Below are 15,371 nucleotides of genomic sequence, written 5' to 3' on the forward strand. Positions count from 1 at the left end.
ACAAGTAGTAATTGGGTGGCATTGGAGTCCCAGATAATGGAGACATCTGTACTAAGGACGCCTATGTTCCTGCTATGACGCCTTCTCACAGATGGACAAAGGATTTGGTTCTGTCCTCCTAACTTGGCTGGCTGCCTCAGTGTATAAAATTCTCTTGTTCCTCCAAATACTCTTGTTCCAAAAACAAGCTCAGATACATCCTTGTGCATTCTGTTTTTATGTCACTTATATATATTCCAGCCACCACCGAGATCCATCAATTAGAGTCAGGTTTAAAAAGATGACTCAGGAATGTAGACGTTCATTAAGACATAAGGAATAGAGTGCCTCTGAGCACACAATCTTTCTGACAAATTATGATCTGTAGTGGAACCAAGTTCAAAGTCTTCTTGTTTATAGAGAATGAATTCCAGATGCCACTAAACCTTTAGGAACCTAATTTTGGGCAATGGTGGTGGGGAATGGATTCTAGTTATTGGTTACTCTTGGTAGCCAATTAGGAGTCACAAACAAAGCCTAAAATGCTATTTTTCCAGACTACATCTCTTAGCTTTCTCCTGCCAGCACAGGTATTGTCTAAACCAGGGGTCCTCAAACTTTTTAAACAGAGGGCCAGGTCACATTTCCTCAAAGTTGGAGGGCCGGATTATAATTTTAAAAAAAACATGGATTCCTATGCACACTGCACACATCTTATTTGTAGTGCAAAAAAAGAAAAACACTTAAAAACAATACAATAATTAAAACGAAGAACAATTTTAACAAATATAAACTTATTAGTATTTCAATAGGAAGTGTGGGCCTGCTTTTGGCTGTTCAGATAGGATTGTTGTTGTTGTTGTGTGCTTAATCCAGGGAGCGGGGTGAGCTCCCACTGTTAGCCCTAGGTTCTGCCAACCTAGCAGTTTGAAAACATGCAAATGTGAGTAGATCAATAGGCACTGCTCCAGCGGGAAGGCATCAGTCCTCCATGCAGTTATGCCGGCCACATGACCTTGGAGGCGTCTATGGACAACGCTGGCTCTTTGGTTTAGAAATAGAGATGAGAACCAACCTCCAGAATCAGATGCGACTAGATTTAACGTCAAGGGGAACCCTTTACCTTTAATAAAATGGCAGCAGAAGAATATTGCAACTTCTTAGTGGACGACTGAGTAAAACTGTTCTTTTTGCATACACCTCCACCATTGTATTCCTTTGATACCCCTAAATGCCAATAGCCTGAACTCTGACTTTGCTTTGAACTGTTCTTTGCTACAAGGCTTATTGAGGGTTTTCCTCCTCTGGGCATTAATAGGATTATTGATATTTATCCCTTCCCTTGCATTCCATGACAAGAATTTTAGCAGCATAGTTATCAATCCTTCGTTGCTCTAGGAAAACATTCTCTTTATTGTGTATTATGCACACCTTCTCTCCAAGAGGAAAAACATTCGTAGTCTTTCCCAGTCTCTTCTGGTGGCACTAGTCTCTCCGTTGCTATTTGCCCGAAAGCCCCCTTTCTGCCTTTTGCCCTAATCTGTTTGCAAGAGCCCATGGCTACACACTCAATTGTTTGTAATATAGTAAAATGATAGAAGTATGCCACAAATTATGCCACATCTATTATTGGTGCAAATCCAGGAACATGTACTGAATTTTTACATGTTCAAAAAGAACAAGGAAATCAGTTTATGTAACCAGTTTTTGTCATTATGCAAGAAATAATTAATCCCACATTTCCAGACACTAGCATGGAGCTCTATACAACTCCCAGTAAAAGTTGCACTGCATTCATAATCTCATCCTTAACACAGATTCTTTTTTTTTTGCCATTTCCATATTCTTTCATCAGATGTATTTGTTTCCATGACTTCCTATAAATCAACTTGTAACTTTGTCTAAGCATATGTAATGGAAATACTCATACATCTAAAGTTGTATAGAACAGAGATGCAATCCCCTCTTCACTTTTTGCTCTTTTTTGTGGGACCACCATAGCAAGGATGGTTCCTCTTAGAATCCTAGAGTTGTGGGCCATCCAGTTCAACCACCTGCCAAGAAGCAGGAAAATCACATTCAAAGCACCCTCAACAGATGGTCATACAGCCTCTGTTTCAAAGCCTCCAAAGAAGAAGCCTCTTGTACCAACTGATGGTACTGTTTATTTATGTATTTAAATAAATACCCAAAACTGCTATGGTGGTATGTAAATAATCCAACATAAAACAACAATCTCTAGTTGCTTTTCAAGTAAGCAGCACCAGGATCCAATCCGCTAAAATAGGGGTGGAAACGTATGTACATTCCACCCAAATGTTTTGACACTGTGATAGCTAAAACTGCTGGGAGTTACAATCCCACAACAGCTAGGGCTTCACGCTACTCCTCATTGTTGTAAAGGGACTTAGAGACGTGAGAGTAATCCTGTACATTTTTTTTTTCAGAATTAAGTCCCATCAGGCTTAATGGATTGATGCCAAGGTTAAATTTGTAAAGGATTATGTACCAGTTATGTTGGGATTAAGCAACTAAGGTTGCTATGCTAGCACCGAATGTTTTTCAGTAAATTCGGTAAAATTAACTAAAGCGATCGGTTCATTTTTTATGAGCCACAAGCCCAAATTTTCCTTAAACCTGACTCGGGTTTGAATGGTTTTAAACAAAAAAGGAGATGACAATATTTTTGAAGGCTTGAGAACTTATTTTGCCTGACCACAAGGGATGTTTCTGTTCACCCAGCTGGAAACGAGAAAGTCGCATCATTGGGATGGAAGCTTCTACCACACTCTCAGATTGTTTCCATGCTACACACAACAATTTAATACTATCTTGTGGAATTCTAGTTTGTTGAGGGATGGAGAATTATCTAATTGAACACTGCAGCATTCCTAGACTAGAATTCTAAGTACCTTACCAAACTATAAATGTCTTGATTCTATAGAATATTGCCATAACAGTTAAAAGTGTTATCAAACTGCTATAACTGTATAGTGTAAACACACTCTTGGTTATTAAAGCCTGAAAGCTACTTAAATGTCATCAACTTGTAAGCACTGTAGCATTCCCTGCAAATTAAAAAAGGTAAAGGTTTCCCCCTGGTGTTAAGTCTAGTCATGTCCGACTCTGAGGGGTGGTGCTCATCTCAATTTCTAAGCCAAAGAGCCAGCATTGTCCGTAGACACCTCCAAGGTCATGTAGCCAGGATGAATGCATGGATCACTGTTACTTTCCCACCGGAGCAGTACCTATTGATCTACTCACATTTTCATGTTTTCGAACTGCTAGGTTGGCAGAAACTGGGGCTAACAGCAGGAGCTCACCCTGCTCCCTGGATTCAAACCACCAACCTTTAGGTCAGCAAGTTCAGCTGCTCAGCGGTTTAACTCACTATGCCACTGGGGGTCCCACTGCAAATTTAGACACATGGAATGTCCTAGGGTTTTAATAAAAAGTTTCCCCCCTCTTTTTTGGGGGGGGGGCATTCTTTTCTGTTCTTATGTTCACCCACCTCACTTGCTTTATTCACCATGCCCCCATCCCCATCCCAATTTCCCCATCCCCATCCCAATTTCCCCATTCTGGCAAATACTGAGCCTGGCAGATCTGAAACTGCAGTCCTAAACACTGAACATTATTTCCAAGACTTAACTGAAGGTAATAAAGATGGTGGTCAGGGCTAAGGGAGGGGGAATTACAACCCCATACTATAATTTTAATCAAATCAGGAGGCCCCATTACCCTTCTAACCCAGATTAAAAGGCACACTCATGATATATAAAGGAGAAAGACAACTATATTTCCAACCTATCATTTGAGCTTCAAGGATTGATATAATATACATACAGAAACTCTGCCCCAATGATCTTACAGGGACCATTTAGCACTTTGTTTCCTGGCTTTCTGAAGATAACCTTTAGCATTCATTTTCATGCTGCCTATTCTGTTTGATTATACTTGGCAATTTATAAATTTGTAATGATCCTTCTGCCACTGACTCCCCACGCTTGCTGGGAGTTTGCTCGCTGAGGGCACCCAGCCAAATTGGTCATGCGGACAAACATAAAGAATCCAGCTCTCTCTTTTTCAAAAGGGCACTCTCATTTCTATGCAGACTTCGCGTTCTCCCTACAGGGGGTTGTGTTTTCCTTTTTGGTGAGGAAGATGATTGCGAGTACAGATGTTTTTTAGTGGCAGATTACTGCTAAAACTGACCAGAATTGGGAAAATGCATTTGTTTCCACTGCTTTCCACTGAATTTTCCATTCTGATTGGGGGTTGTAACTTTTTTGGGCTCTGAGGTGTATACCAATTCCCCATTTTCACCACCATGGGATTCATACAAAAAGATTTTAGACTCGGATTCAGTTTAGCATTTCAGCATATTTTCTTTTTTTTATTAGTTGCCATGAACAATTTTTTTCTGGTAAGGTCAAATATAAACACTCTCAAAAATAAATATGGGAATTACTTTAATTTAGTATTTTATTAGAACCATGAATTACAGCAATAGCTCACTACTCTTTCCATTCAGAACATTCAAGGCATTGATGGCCAAAGAGGTCTGTAATCATTTAGCCTAGGATAAGAATTTGTTTGGCTCATGAAGGAACATTGATTCTTACAAGTAATCAGGCATGTAGCCAGGGGGGGGGGGGGGGGGCTCGGGGGGCTTCAGCCCCCCCCCCCCCCCGAAATTCTCATGGTGGTTCGCGAAAAGGCCTTACTGGTGCATTATTTAAACTGTTATGTTTATTAATATCATGATTTGATCACCATTCTCAATATATCCCATATGCATGGGGGTATTGGGGTAATGATACAAAAGGTTTGCTAGGCTAGACCCTCTTTCACTCAGACTCAGCCCCCCCGAAACTCAGCCCCCCCCCGAAACCCCCCCTGAAATTTTTTTAGCCCCCCCCCCCCCCCCCGAAACGAAATCCTGGCTACGGGCCTGCAAGTAATACATCTGTTTCCAGCAGATTAGGGACAAACTTCTTGTCGTTTGGGTTATGCTCCTCCCAATTAGTCTAAACAGGAATGGAAAAAGAAATACCTTCCAGTCTTTCTGTGGATAAGCTAACCCTGGAAGACCAGTTGCTAATACAATCAAAGAGATGAATGTTCCAGAAAAAGGAAAATAATTTGCAAACATTTGCAAAACTCACAGTATTAGTCAAAGAGCCAACACTGAGAAGGCTGTCCTGCTATAGGAGAACTGTAATAACCATCTAGCATATAGTGACACCAAAATCCCCAATCCAAAACTCAATACAGTGACATAAAAAATACAATGAAAAAGGAGCAACTGCTCTCAAACAGAAAGTATCTCAGTCTGATATCAGTCCCTATGTCTGCAAGCTTCAAGGGTCCAAGTCCTGTAAAGATCCAAATAAGGGCCACTATGCTTGTGGGCATTGCAAGTGCTGTCAGGAAAGTTGGAAGACCAAAGAAGTATATAACCTCAGGAATAAAGTAGGTACCGCACTCAAACATTTTTCAACATGTGCTACTAGTAATGTCACCTATCTTTTGATATGTGAATGTAACCTATGGTACATTGGGAAAACAACTAGACCTTTAAGAAACAGAATCTCTGAACACAAGTCCAGAATTAGCAACAGAATCCTTTCTATAATCTCTTTTTACCCAATATAATCATTCCTCCACTTCTTTTAAGTTTTCTGCCTTGGAATGTGCCACACAGAAACCACACATGGATGTAGAGAAACTATTATCCCAAAGGGAACTATATTGGATTTTAAAATTTAAGACCTTTTCCCCTCAGGGTCTCAATGAATCACTTACTTTCAGTTGCTTCCTTTAAGCCATCAGTATCCCTTAAAAAACCATCCACTGAAACTTTAGGACTACTCGCTGTTAGAATCCCTATGAGCAGAGTAAATTTCCCTTGATGATATCAGACATAGTGTGAGCATACTGTTAGATATAAGTAACGTATGCTTACTTATTGTAGTATTGCTGGTTAATTGCTTGTTATATTATGATTTGAATGGATGTGAGTTATTACTCATAGTTGCTGACCACCTTATCACCTGAAGAAGAGGAAGGTTTTTTCCCCCTGAAACAGGGTAAAAAAAAAACCTGGGAATCACTGTTGCACTGATACTATACCAGCAACTGGACCTTTTCATGCCTTATATTGGTAGATGTCCATCCTATTTGGGCCTTTACAGGACTTGGACCCCTGAAGACTGCAGACATTGGGACTGATATCAGACTGAGATACTTTCTGTTTGAGAGCAGATGCTCCTTTTTCATTGTATTATTCATGTCACTGTATTGAGCTTTGTATTGGGGATTTTGGTGTCACTATATGCTATATGGTCATTACAATTCTCCTATTGCATAGACTATATTGTGTTTGTTTACATATCTTACAGGTATTCTGGGATATTGCTTAGTAAGGCTGTTCTGCTCCCATAGGAGATAATTAAGTACATATCAATAACATTTCACACCAGCACTCTGTAGAATGGATCGAGAGGTCATCCCTTATCTGCTAAAAACAGACACATCACAGGCAAGAATGAATGACCCTTCTCCAAGCAGATTTTGTTTTCTGTGTCAGGAGTGACTTGAGAAGTCACTTCTGGTGTGAAAGAATTGGCCGCCTGCAATGACGTTGCCCAGGAGACAAGCAGATAAGGGAGGGAATCTCCTGTAGACTGGGATTTACCTGGAATCACACTGGTTCAAGATTTGACCAAATGTAGCAGGCCCTCCTGCCACAGGCAGCTTGGGCAGGATCAAAGGTTTCCCGTGTATAATGTTGGATGAATGCCAAGGGTGATTTCCACATGGTTGCCCTGCAGATTTCTATGAGGGGCGTTAGTAGGAAAAAATATTGTAGCAGCACCTCCTGGGTAATCACCATCTGAGCCAGGCTGTTAAATTTGCCTTGTGTTCCTTTCCCTCTCATTAGAGGGCCCCTTTCCTTCCATCACAAATCTGGCTTGCCTCCCCAACCTTTGCCCCATTTTGGGCTGGCGGTGAAGCAGTGGCATGGAGTGTTTTTCCTTCATTCTCTATTCCTGTGGTTCCTTGGTTTCTCCCCTGTCCTTTGAAGATGCTAGCTGCACTTCTGCTACAGGTGAAAGGAGCAGATTTGGAGAGAAGGGAGAATTGTCAGCAAGGCCAGAAAACCTTCCCCTCATTCATGGAGCTCTGCCCCTGCCCCGCCTAGCTTTGTGCTTCCAGAGAAGAGGAAAGTCAAATGGAGGCAGGGGGTGAGAGTGAAAGCCAACGGAGAGATGGATTCTCAAAGAAACCCGAGTTAAAGAGGGACAATTCAAGTATAGACAAGTTTTTCTTAGCAATTAAAGGGGAATAAAGCAGGAAACAAGGTAGAATTATGCACATGGGACTGGAGCAGATGCAAAATGGTGTCCTGAGATGGTTTTAAAGCAATGTTTAATGTGAATATAAGTGATTTTAATGTTTGTATATATTTATGGTTTTATGTCCTGGCATTGAATGTTTGCATATGTTGTGCTCTGGCCTGAGTCCCCTGTGGGGTGAGAATGGCGGAATATAAATGTTTTAAATAAATAAATAAGTAAAGCAACACTGAACATTTCCTTTTGGAGTTGTAGGGAGGAAAAATACTGCCTTCTAGGGTTAGTTCCCCAACATGGGGACACCAGAAGGTCTTTCTTTTCCCTGCCTATCTGGAGCAAGTGAGAGGAGCATAACCCAGACTACCTGCACTTACCTGCTGCAAAATGCTCACATTACTTATAATAGAGGTAGAAATCATGCAGTCCTCCAAATTACAGCTGATGGGGAGGACTTTTGGAGTTACAATTCAACAAATCTGGTGGGCCAGGCACTGAACAAAATTATTTAGCTTGAATCTAAGGCACGTGAATCTAAGCTGGAACAGGAGGAGGCCTGACCAATGGTGGAATGGGAGCTAGGGGCTTTCTTTTTCCTTGGTAAGATGAATGGATATGTGGAATTCAAAGACTAATGGAAGATACTGGGAGAGAAAAAATTCTTTGGATCTTGTCTTATTTCTTGATATAGAATAACTTTTTGTCATTGTACATTGTATAACAAAATTAAATGCTTTCCCCAGCACACATTACAAAAACAACATACCCATCCCTCCACACTCCAACCACCACCATACAGCCCCCAATGCCACATCAGTATGAAACCATGGAGTTCAATATAGTTACAACTCTAGGATAAACACTATCTCTCACTCTGTTTGTTCTTGTCTTTGTCACCCTGAACCATTTGCCAGATGGTAATAATTCAAAGAAAGAATATGCTGGGTGAAATGGATCCTTAAGAATGTTCTGAGCTTTCTTAAGGCTGTGAGACTTACAAAGTTCTTCCACAGAAGGGAGGGGGCAACCAATTATTTTCTGTGCTGTAGAGGTGACCTTTTGGAGCACCTTCCTATCTGCCACTGCACTGTTACCAAACCATGCACAGATGCAGTAGATTAGAACACTCTGTGTAGTACAGCGGTAGAAAGTCACTAGCAGTTGTTGGTTCCTTAAGTCTCAGATAGTACAATCTCTACTGGGCCCTCTTAACCAACACTGCCATATGAATGCCCCTTAACAGTGACACCCAGGAAATTAAAACTGACCACCCATTTCACTTGGTCTTCACTTATGACCAAGTGATGGATTTCTGCTCTGTTCTTTCTCTAGTCCAGTATGAGCTCCTTCGTCCTATTGATGTTACTGACCAGATTATTGTCTCTGCACCACAAGAGCAGCTGTTCCACCTTATTCGGGTAGGCAGACTCATCCCCTTCAGAGATAAGCCCCATTACTGTTGTATCATCCATTAATTTGATAATGATACTGCTATGATGGATGGGAATGAAATCATATGTGTACAAAGTGTAAAGCAGAGGACTTAACACACAGCCCTGTGCCACCCAAGGGTTAAGAGTGAGAGCTGAAGATTACCTAATCTAAACCTCTGGGAACATCCAGACAAGAAGTACATAATCTAGGAACTGATTGAGTATAACAATCCCAGATCCATAAATTTAGACACCAGTCTATGTGGGAGGATTGTGTTAAACACTGAATGAAAGCCTGAAAAAAGCATCCTCATATAGTTCCCCTGTTGTTCCAGGTGGGTCAGAGTAATGTGGAGTGTGATGGCTATGACATCCTCTACTGATCTGTTAGCTCTATATGCAAGCTGATGTTTGTCCAGTGTATGTTGAAGGCTAGAAATGATATGTCTGCAGACCAATTTTTCAAGGCACTTCATGAGGATGGAAGTGAGTGCCACTGCTCTGTAGTCCTGAAAATTATCAATAGGGAACTTTTTTGGTAAAGGAATAATGATGGAATCCTGAAAACAAGATGAAATAATAGACTGAGATAAAGACCAATTAAAAATCACAATAAAAACACTGGCCAATTGGTCACCACAGTCTTTAAGCACCCGACCAGAAATGCCATATAAATATTCCTGAATGTGAATTTTCAAGATTTGTCCCCAAATCTGCATCTTTCTGGCTTGGTTGCAAGTGGGATACGTATTTGCTCATCAAATCTTGTAAGACAGGTGAAGTACACTTGAGTTGGCCATCCAGCCTCTGTTTAAAAGCTTCCAAAGAAGGAGCCTCCACCACGCTCTGGGGCAGAGAGTTCCACTGCTGAACGGCGTCCTGTTTTCTGCTTCCCTGGAGACTAGGACACAGAACAATGGCTTCAAACTACAACAGAGGAGATTCCATCTGAACATGAGGAAGAACTTCCTGACTGTGAGAGCGGTTCAGCAGTGGAACTCTCTGCCCCGGAGTGTGGTGGAGGCTCCTTCTTTGGAAGCTTTTAAACAGAGGCTGGATGGCCATCTGTCAGGGGCGATTTGAATGCAATATTCCTGCTTCTTGGCAGGGGGTTGGACTGGATGGCCCATGAGGTCTCTTCCAACTCTTTGATTCTATGATGCTTTGCACATGGGCAGAAATAGCTTGACAGATTGTTCCATTTCAAAAGCATTAGCCTCCCCATCAAGAGCAAAATGCAGAGTATCTACTCTTCTTCCCAGCACAGATGCAAAACAAAAAGGGACAGCAGTTATTCATGCCTCACATCAACATCAAAGCCATTCACATTGATAATAAGGGAATAATCCACTCTTATTTGAAATGGCAAGTGTACATAAAGTGATGCTTTAAGGCAGTGTTTTTCAATCTGGGGGTCGGGACCCCTGGGGTGGTCATGAGGGAGGTGTCAGAGGGGTGGACAAAGACCATCAGAAAGGGGCTCTTTGATTGTAGATGAACTATAAATCCCAGCAACTACAACTCTCAAATGTCAAGGTCTATTTTCCCCAAACACCACCAGTGTTCACATTTGTGAATATTGAGTATTCATGCCAAGTTTGGTCCATCATTGTTTGAGTCCACAGTGCTCTCTGAAGTGAACTACACTTCTGAAGCTCCACAGTGCTCTCTGAAGTGAACTACACTTCTGAAGCTCAAGGTCAACACCCAGTTTGGTTCAATCCCATCGTTGGTGGAGTTCAGAATGTTCTTTGATTGTAGGTGGACTAAAAATCACAGCAACTACAACTCCCAAATGACAAAATCAACTCCCAACCCCACCAGTATTTAAATGTGGGCATACAGGGTATTTGTGCCAAATTTGGCCCAGTGAATGAAAATACATCCTGCATATCAGATATGTACATTATGATTCATAACAGTAGCAAAATTATAGTTATGAAGTAGCCACGAAAATAATTTTATGGTTGGGGGTCACCACAACATGAGGAACTGTATTAAAGGGTCGCGGCATTAGGAAGGTTGAGAAACACTGCATTAAACCCTAGGAAATTATAAGTCTACAGGCAATTTGAGGGTATATACACACACAAGCAAAAAGAAGTTTTAGGAGGAGATATCATCAAAAATTCAATGTATTCTCCTAGGGGTTGCGGCATTAACAAGGTTGAGATTCAATGTATTCTACTAGGGGTTGCGGAATTAGCAAGGTTGCACTGCATTAAGGGAAGGCTGGAGAACTTGTGGCGGTCTTGTTGAAGGACAACTCACATCATCCTGGACATCTTGTTCATTCAGTCTGGGCTGATTTGAGATATTCAGCCACATCTGGGATGCAACAGGTTCCCAAATTTTGCTCAAAGGGACTGAGTTGATACATCAGATGTACAAAGCTATGGTGAAAGTAAACCAACTAATCTGGAGCAGAATTGGGATAGGGTTTTGTACTGCCTCTTCAGAAGCAGCTTCCACTAAACCCAAGCATACCTTTCTCATCTTAGGCAAAGCGGAATAGTTACCATCCTAACTTGACTCAATGATCCAATATGCCAGATTACTCAATGCAGGCATAACAAAGTTGCACTCATTGACATAATGGAAGAATGTCCTCTTAAATCCTTTCAGCCAGGAACTAAGTGTGCTATGCTTAACAGAATGGTTCTTTCATCACAAGAAGCCCAGCCATAGGATAAACAGGAATGGTAAGGTAAACATATTTTCCAGATTTTCACTGACCATATAGTGGGGAAAGACAGCTGTAGAGAACCAGAGCACAACTCAGTTTGTGTCCTTTATGACAAGCTAGTTCTAACTGCACTGTGTGTGAACACTGGAAGATGTGAACTAAAACGGTGATCTTCCAACACTTTTACAACCTATAGACTTCTCTTTAGGGTAATCTCAGAGTTGCCAAAGTGTCCTGAAATCCTGCTTTGAAACTGTGGTGTGAAAGTCAGCAGTCCGGGGCCCAACAGATTTTTTTTAATTATAGCTCTTCAAGCCCAGGGCCAGTATGGTACAGTCAAGGATTATGGGAATTGTGGTCCAAAATATCTAGAAGGCACCAAAGAATCACAGAGTTGGAAGAGACCTCATGGGCTATCCAGTCCAACTTCCTGCCAAGAAGCATGAAAATTGCATTCAAAGCACTCCCCAAAATATGGTCATCCGGCCTCTGTTTAAAAGCCTTCATAGAAGGAGCCCCCACAACACTCTGGGGCAGAGAGGTCCACTGCTGAATAGCTCTCACTGTTAGGAAGTTCTTCCTCATGTTCAGACAGAATCTTCTTTTCTGTAGTTTGAAGCCATTGTGCCACATCCTAGTCTCCAGGACAGCAGAAAACAAGCTTCCTCCCTCCTATGACTTCCCCTCACATATTAATACTTGGCTTTCATCATGTCTCCTCTCCAGTTCTCTTCTGTGGACTAAACATGCCCAGCTCTTTAAGCAACTCCTCATAGAGCTTGTTCTCCAGACCTTTGATTATTTTAGTCACTCTCCTCTGGACAAATTCCAGCTTGTCAACATCATCAGGTTGTCTATCCCTCCTTCTATATGTTCACAAGTACTAGAAGTAGAGCATATGCGTCTTAGGGAAAACAAGCATAAGGAACACTTACTCTCTCTAGGTGTGAACTGTCCTGAGTAGGATCAGCTTGTAAATTTGATGCCCCCAATGTACACATAAAGAAATACATAATAAAATCCAATAATTACATATATGACATCCTTTCACATAATTAAACACGGTTATCATGTCCCCTCTCAACTTTCTCTTTTCTAGCCTGCACTGTGTTATTTCCCTTCTCTGTAGTTTTCAGCAGGGACTCCTTTTCCTGTTCATCTTCGAAAAGAAGTCCCCGGTGGCACAATGGGTTAAACCCTTTTGCTGGCAGGACTGCTGACCAATAGGTTGGCGGTTTGAACCTGGGGAACAGAGTGAGCTCCCGTCTGTCTGCTCCAGCTTCTCATGTGGTGACATGAGAGATGCCTCTCACATAATGGTAAAACATCCAGGCATCCCCTAGGTAATGTCTTTGGAGATGGCCAATTCTCTCACACCAGAAGCGTCTTGCAGTTTCTCAAATAGCTCCTGACATGAATATATATATATATATATATATATATATATATATATAGGGAAAGGGTGTAAGGCATACTCTTAAGTCTCGGAGGATTTGGTTTTCCAATCTGGGAGTTACAGTCGATACAAGGCACAGATAATCTGTGCACAATTCACATCTGTGTGGCAGGGGGAAAAGGAAAGGGCCTGAGGCTGTGAGGAATGATGGGAGTTGAAGTCCAAAACACCTGAAAGGAGGGCCCAAGTTGGCCCATGCATGAGCTATCTCAACCTACTCATTTGCATATGGGTTCTGATTGGTTCTGGTGGATGTGTCCCCTACTTAAGCAGTCCCCATGTTCCCCCTGGTTAATGTATTAGTTCCTTAAGGCTGCTCAGAGCTTGTTTATGTGTGTGAGGCAGAAAAGAAATTCGTCTGTGCAGCATCAATGGGCAGAGGCGCTTCCCTGGCGTTGAGGAAAAAAGGATGGGTGTGCCCCGCGCACTCAGGATCCCATCCCTGCCAGGAAACCATGTGGGTTCTTCACTTTTTGTCCTGGACTCCCGACTTTCCCCGCCTGTGAGAGAGACCCACGCGTGAGCCTCCGGGAATACTATGGCTTGGAATCCTGGAATCCTCGCGTGGGAAAGAGGCCACCAATCCAAGCCCCTGCCTTGCAGGAAAAGCCCTATCCGTTTGCGGGTGGGCGAGGCAGGTCTGGGACTGTTGTGGGGAGGCGTGGGGTCCTCGTTCTGGCACCCAAGCCCACCCTGGACTTGTTGAATGCCGGGGAGAAGCGAGAGAGGGATGGGTTGCGCTTCCTTCCCATTCTCAGTCCCATCGCGTGGCCTCGGGAAACCCCAGAGCGTGAGGAGAGAGAGAGAGAGAAAGAAGGCGTGGATGTGTGTAGATATGTGTGTGGTTGTTGTCGGGTCCCCCCCCCCCCCCCGTCCCTTTTGCAAAGGGTCCCTACCTTGGTTCTGACCCGCTGGCTCTCCCATTGCGGTCTCAGCTTTCGGATGAGCTGCAGAGCGCCCGGCAGGACGTTGCTCTCTTCCACGGCGAGGTTGACCCGCAGGATGGCCGGGGACGCGTGCGGGCTGCTGCTGCTGCTGCTGCTGCTCCCCTCCTCCTTCTCCTCCTCCGCCGCCGCCGCCGCCTCCATGCCCCATAGGCGGATGCCGGGGCTGCTCCGGCTGCCGCTGCCTCGTCCGCGATGCTGCTCCGGTTCAGGTGCGCCCGCGAAGGCGAGGCGGGGCACGAGGGAAGAAGGGAGGGAGGGAGGCGGGGAGCTCCTCCTCCTCAGCCCCCGGAGGCCGGAGCCCACGCGGAAGGGGGCCGAGGGGAGGGGTTGAGGGGAGGAGAGGAGGGGAGGGGCCGGCCCCGCGCGGAATCCATGAGTCACGCCGCCCCCCTCCCCTCCCTCTTTCCTCCCCCTCCCGAGCAGGAGGCCTCCCATTGGCGCATTCGGCGCTGCCCCGATTGTGACGTCAGAGGGCGAAGAGGGATCGGGTTCGAAGTGTGGCGGGTCCCCCCCCCCTCCCCATTCATCTCAAAGGATGCTACTGATGCCGCGAAGGGTGCTGCTCCTTCATCCTGGGTGGGCCCCTAGTGTTTGGTGGTGCGTGTGGGACCTTTCTCCTCTCCAATCCCAAGGAAAAGAATACTGCTGGTTCAGTGAGGGACAAGAGGGAGCCTCTCACCTCTGCAGGAGTCTACCGTATACCATGCGGTTGTGTACATAGGTAAAGGTTTTCCCCTGACATTGTCCAACTCTGGGGATTGGTGCTCATCTCCATTTCTAAGCCGAAGAGCCGTAATTGTCTGTAGACGCCTCCAGGGTCATGTGGTCGGCATGACTGCGTGGAGTGCCCTTACCTTCCCGCCAGAGCGGTACCTATTTCTTTAAAAAGTTATTTTATATATACACACACATTCAGCAGTCAAAATACGAGTATTTTCCCCCAATCCCACCACATCTCCATCCCCCACCCCCGCCCAGGAGCAGTTTACTACTCTTGCTATACTTATTACAATTGTTCAGGCATGAGGACAGTCTTATTTAACTCCTTACATCTATCTTTCCCCTTTATTCTGGAAATGAGACCCTTCCATTTTGCCTCCCAGGTCCTTCCGATTTGGCCTGTCCTATAATAACTTTTCCTTTCACTAATATAATATTGGAGTAGGTAGTCAGCTAAATATTTATACCAAGTTTTTATATCCCATTTCATGTGGTCCTTCCAGCCTAGGGCAACTGAGGCTTTAAAATTGCATCCATCGTGTATTTTATTATTTCCTTCCGGTACCTATTGATCTACTCACATTTGCATGTTTTTGAACTGCTAGATAGGCAGAAGCTGGGGCTAACAATGGGAGTTCACCTCGCGCCCCAGATTCAAACCTCTGACCTTTTGGTCAGCAAGTTCAGCAGCTCAGCTCTTTAATCCACTGCACCACCAAATCCAGTGTTTGGTGGTTAGGGAGCACCAAACACAGCATTGCCCAAACATGAATCAAGGAACATGAAAGGCAC

General features: G+C 43.7%; 1 protein-coding gene across 1 annotated transcript in view; it reads right to left on the reverse strand.

Annotated features, from left to right (window-relative positions):
- The window catches only part of ETNK2 (ethanolamine kinase 2), a 28,961-nt gene extending 14,715 nt beyond the window's left edge, over positions 1–14,246 (reverse strand). Inside the window, exon 1 of the mRNA XM_060773004.2 lies at positions 13,809–14,246. Within this exon, the coding sequence (XP_060628987.2) occupies positions 13,809–14,000 (192 nt within the window). The 5' untranslated portion in view covers positions 14,001–14,246. The remainder of the gene's footprint in view (positions 1–13,808) is intronic.
- Positions 14,247–15,371: the final 1,125 nt, after the last annotated feature.

The sequence above is a fragment of the Anolis sagrei genome, chromosome 4, assembly GCF_037176765.1.
Source record: "Anolis sagrei isolate rAnoSag1 chromosome 4, rAnoSag1.mat, whole genome shotgun sequence".
NCBI classification, from domain to species: Eukaryota; Metazoa; Chordata; class Lepidosauria; order Squamata; family Dactyloidae; genus Anolis; species Anolis sagrei.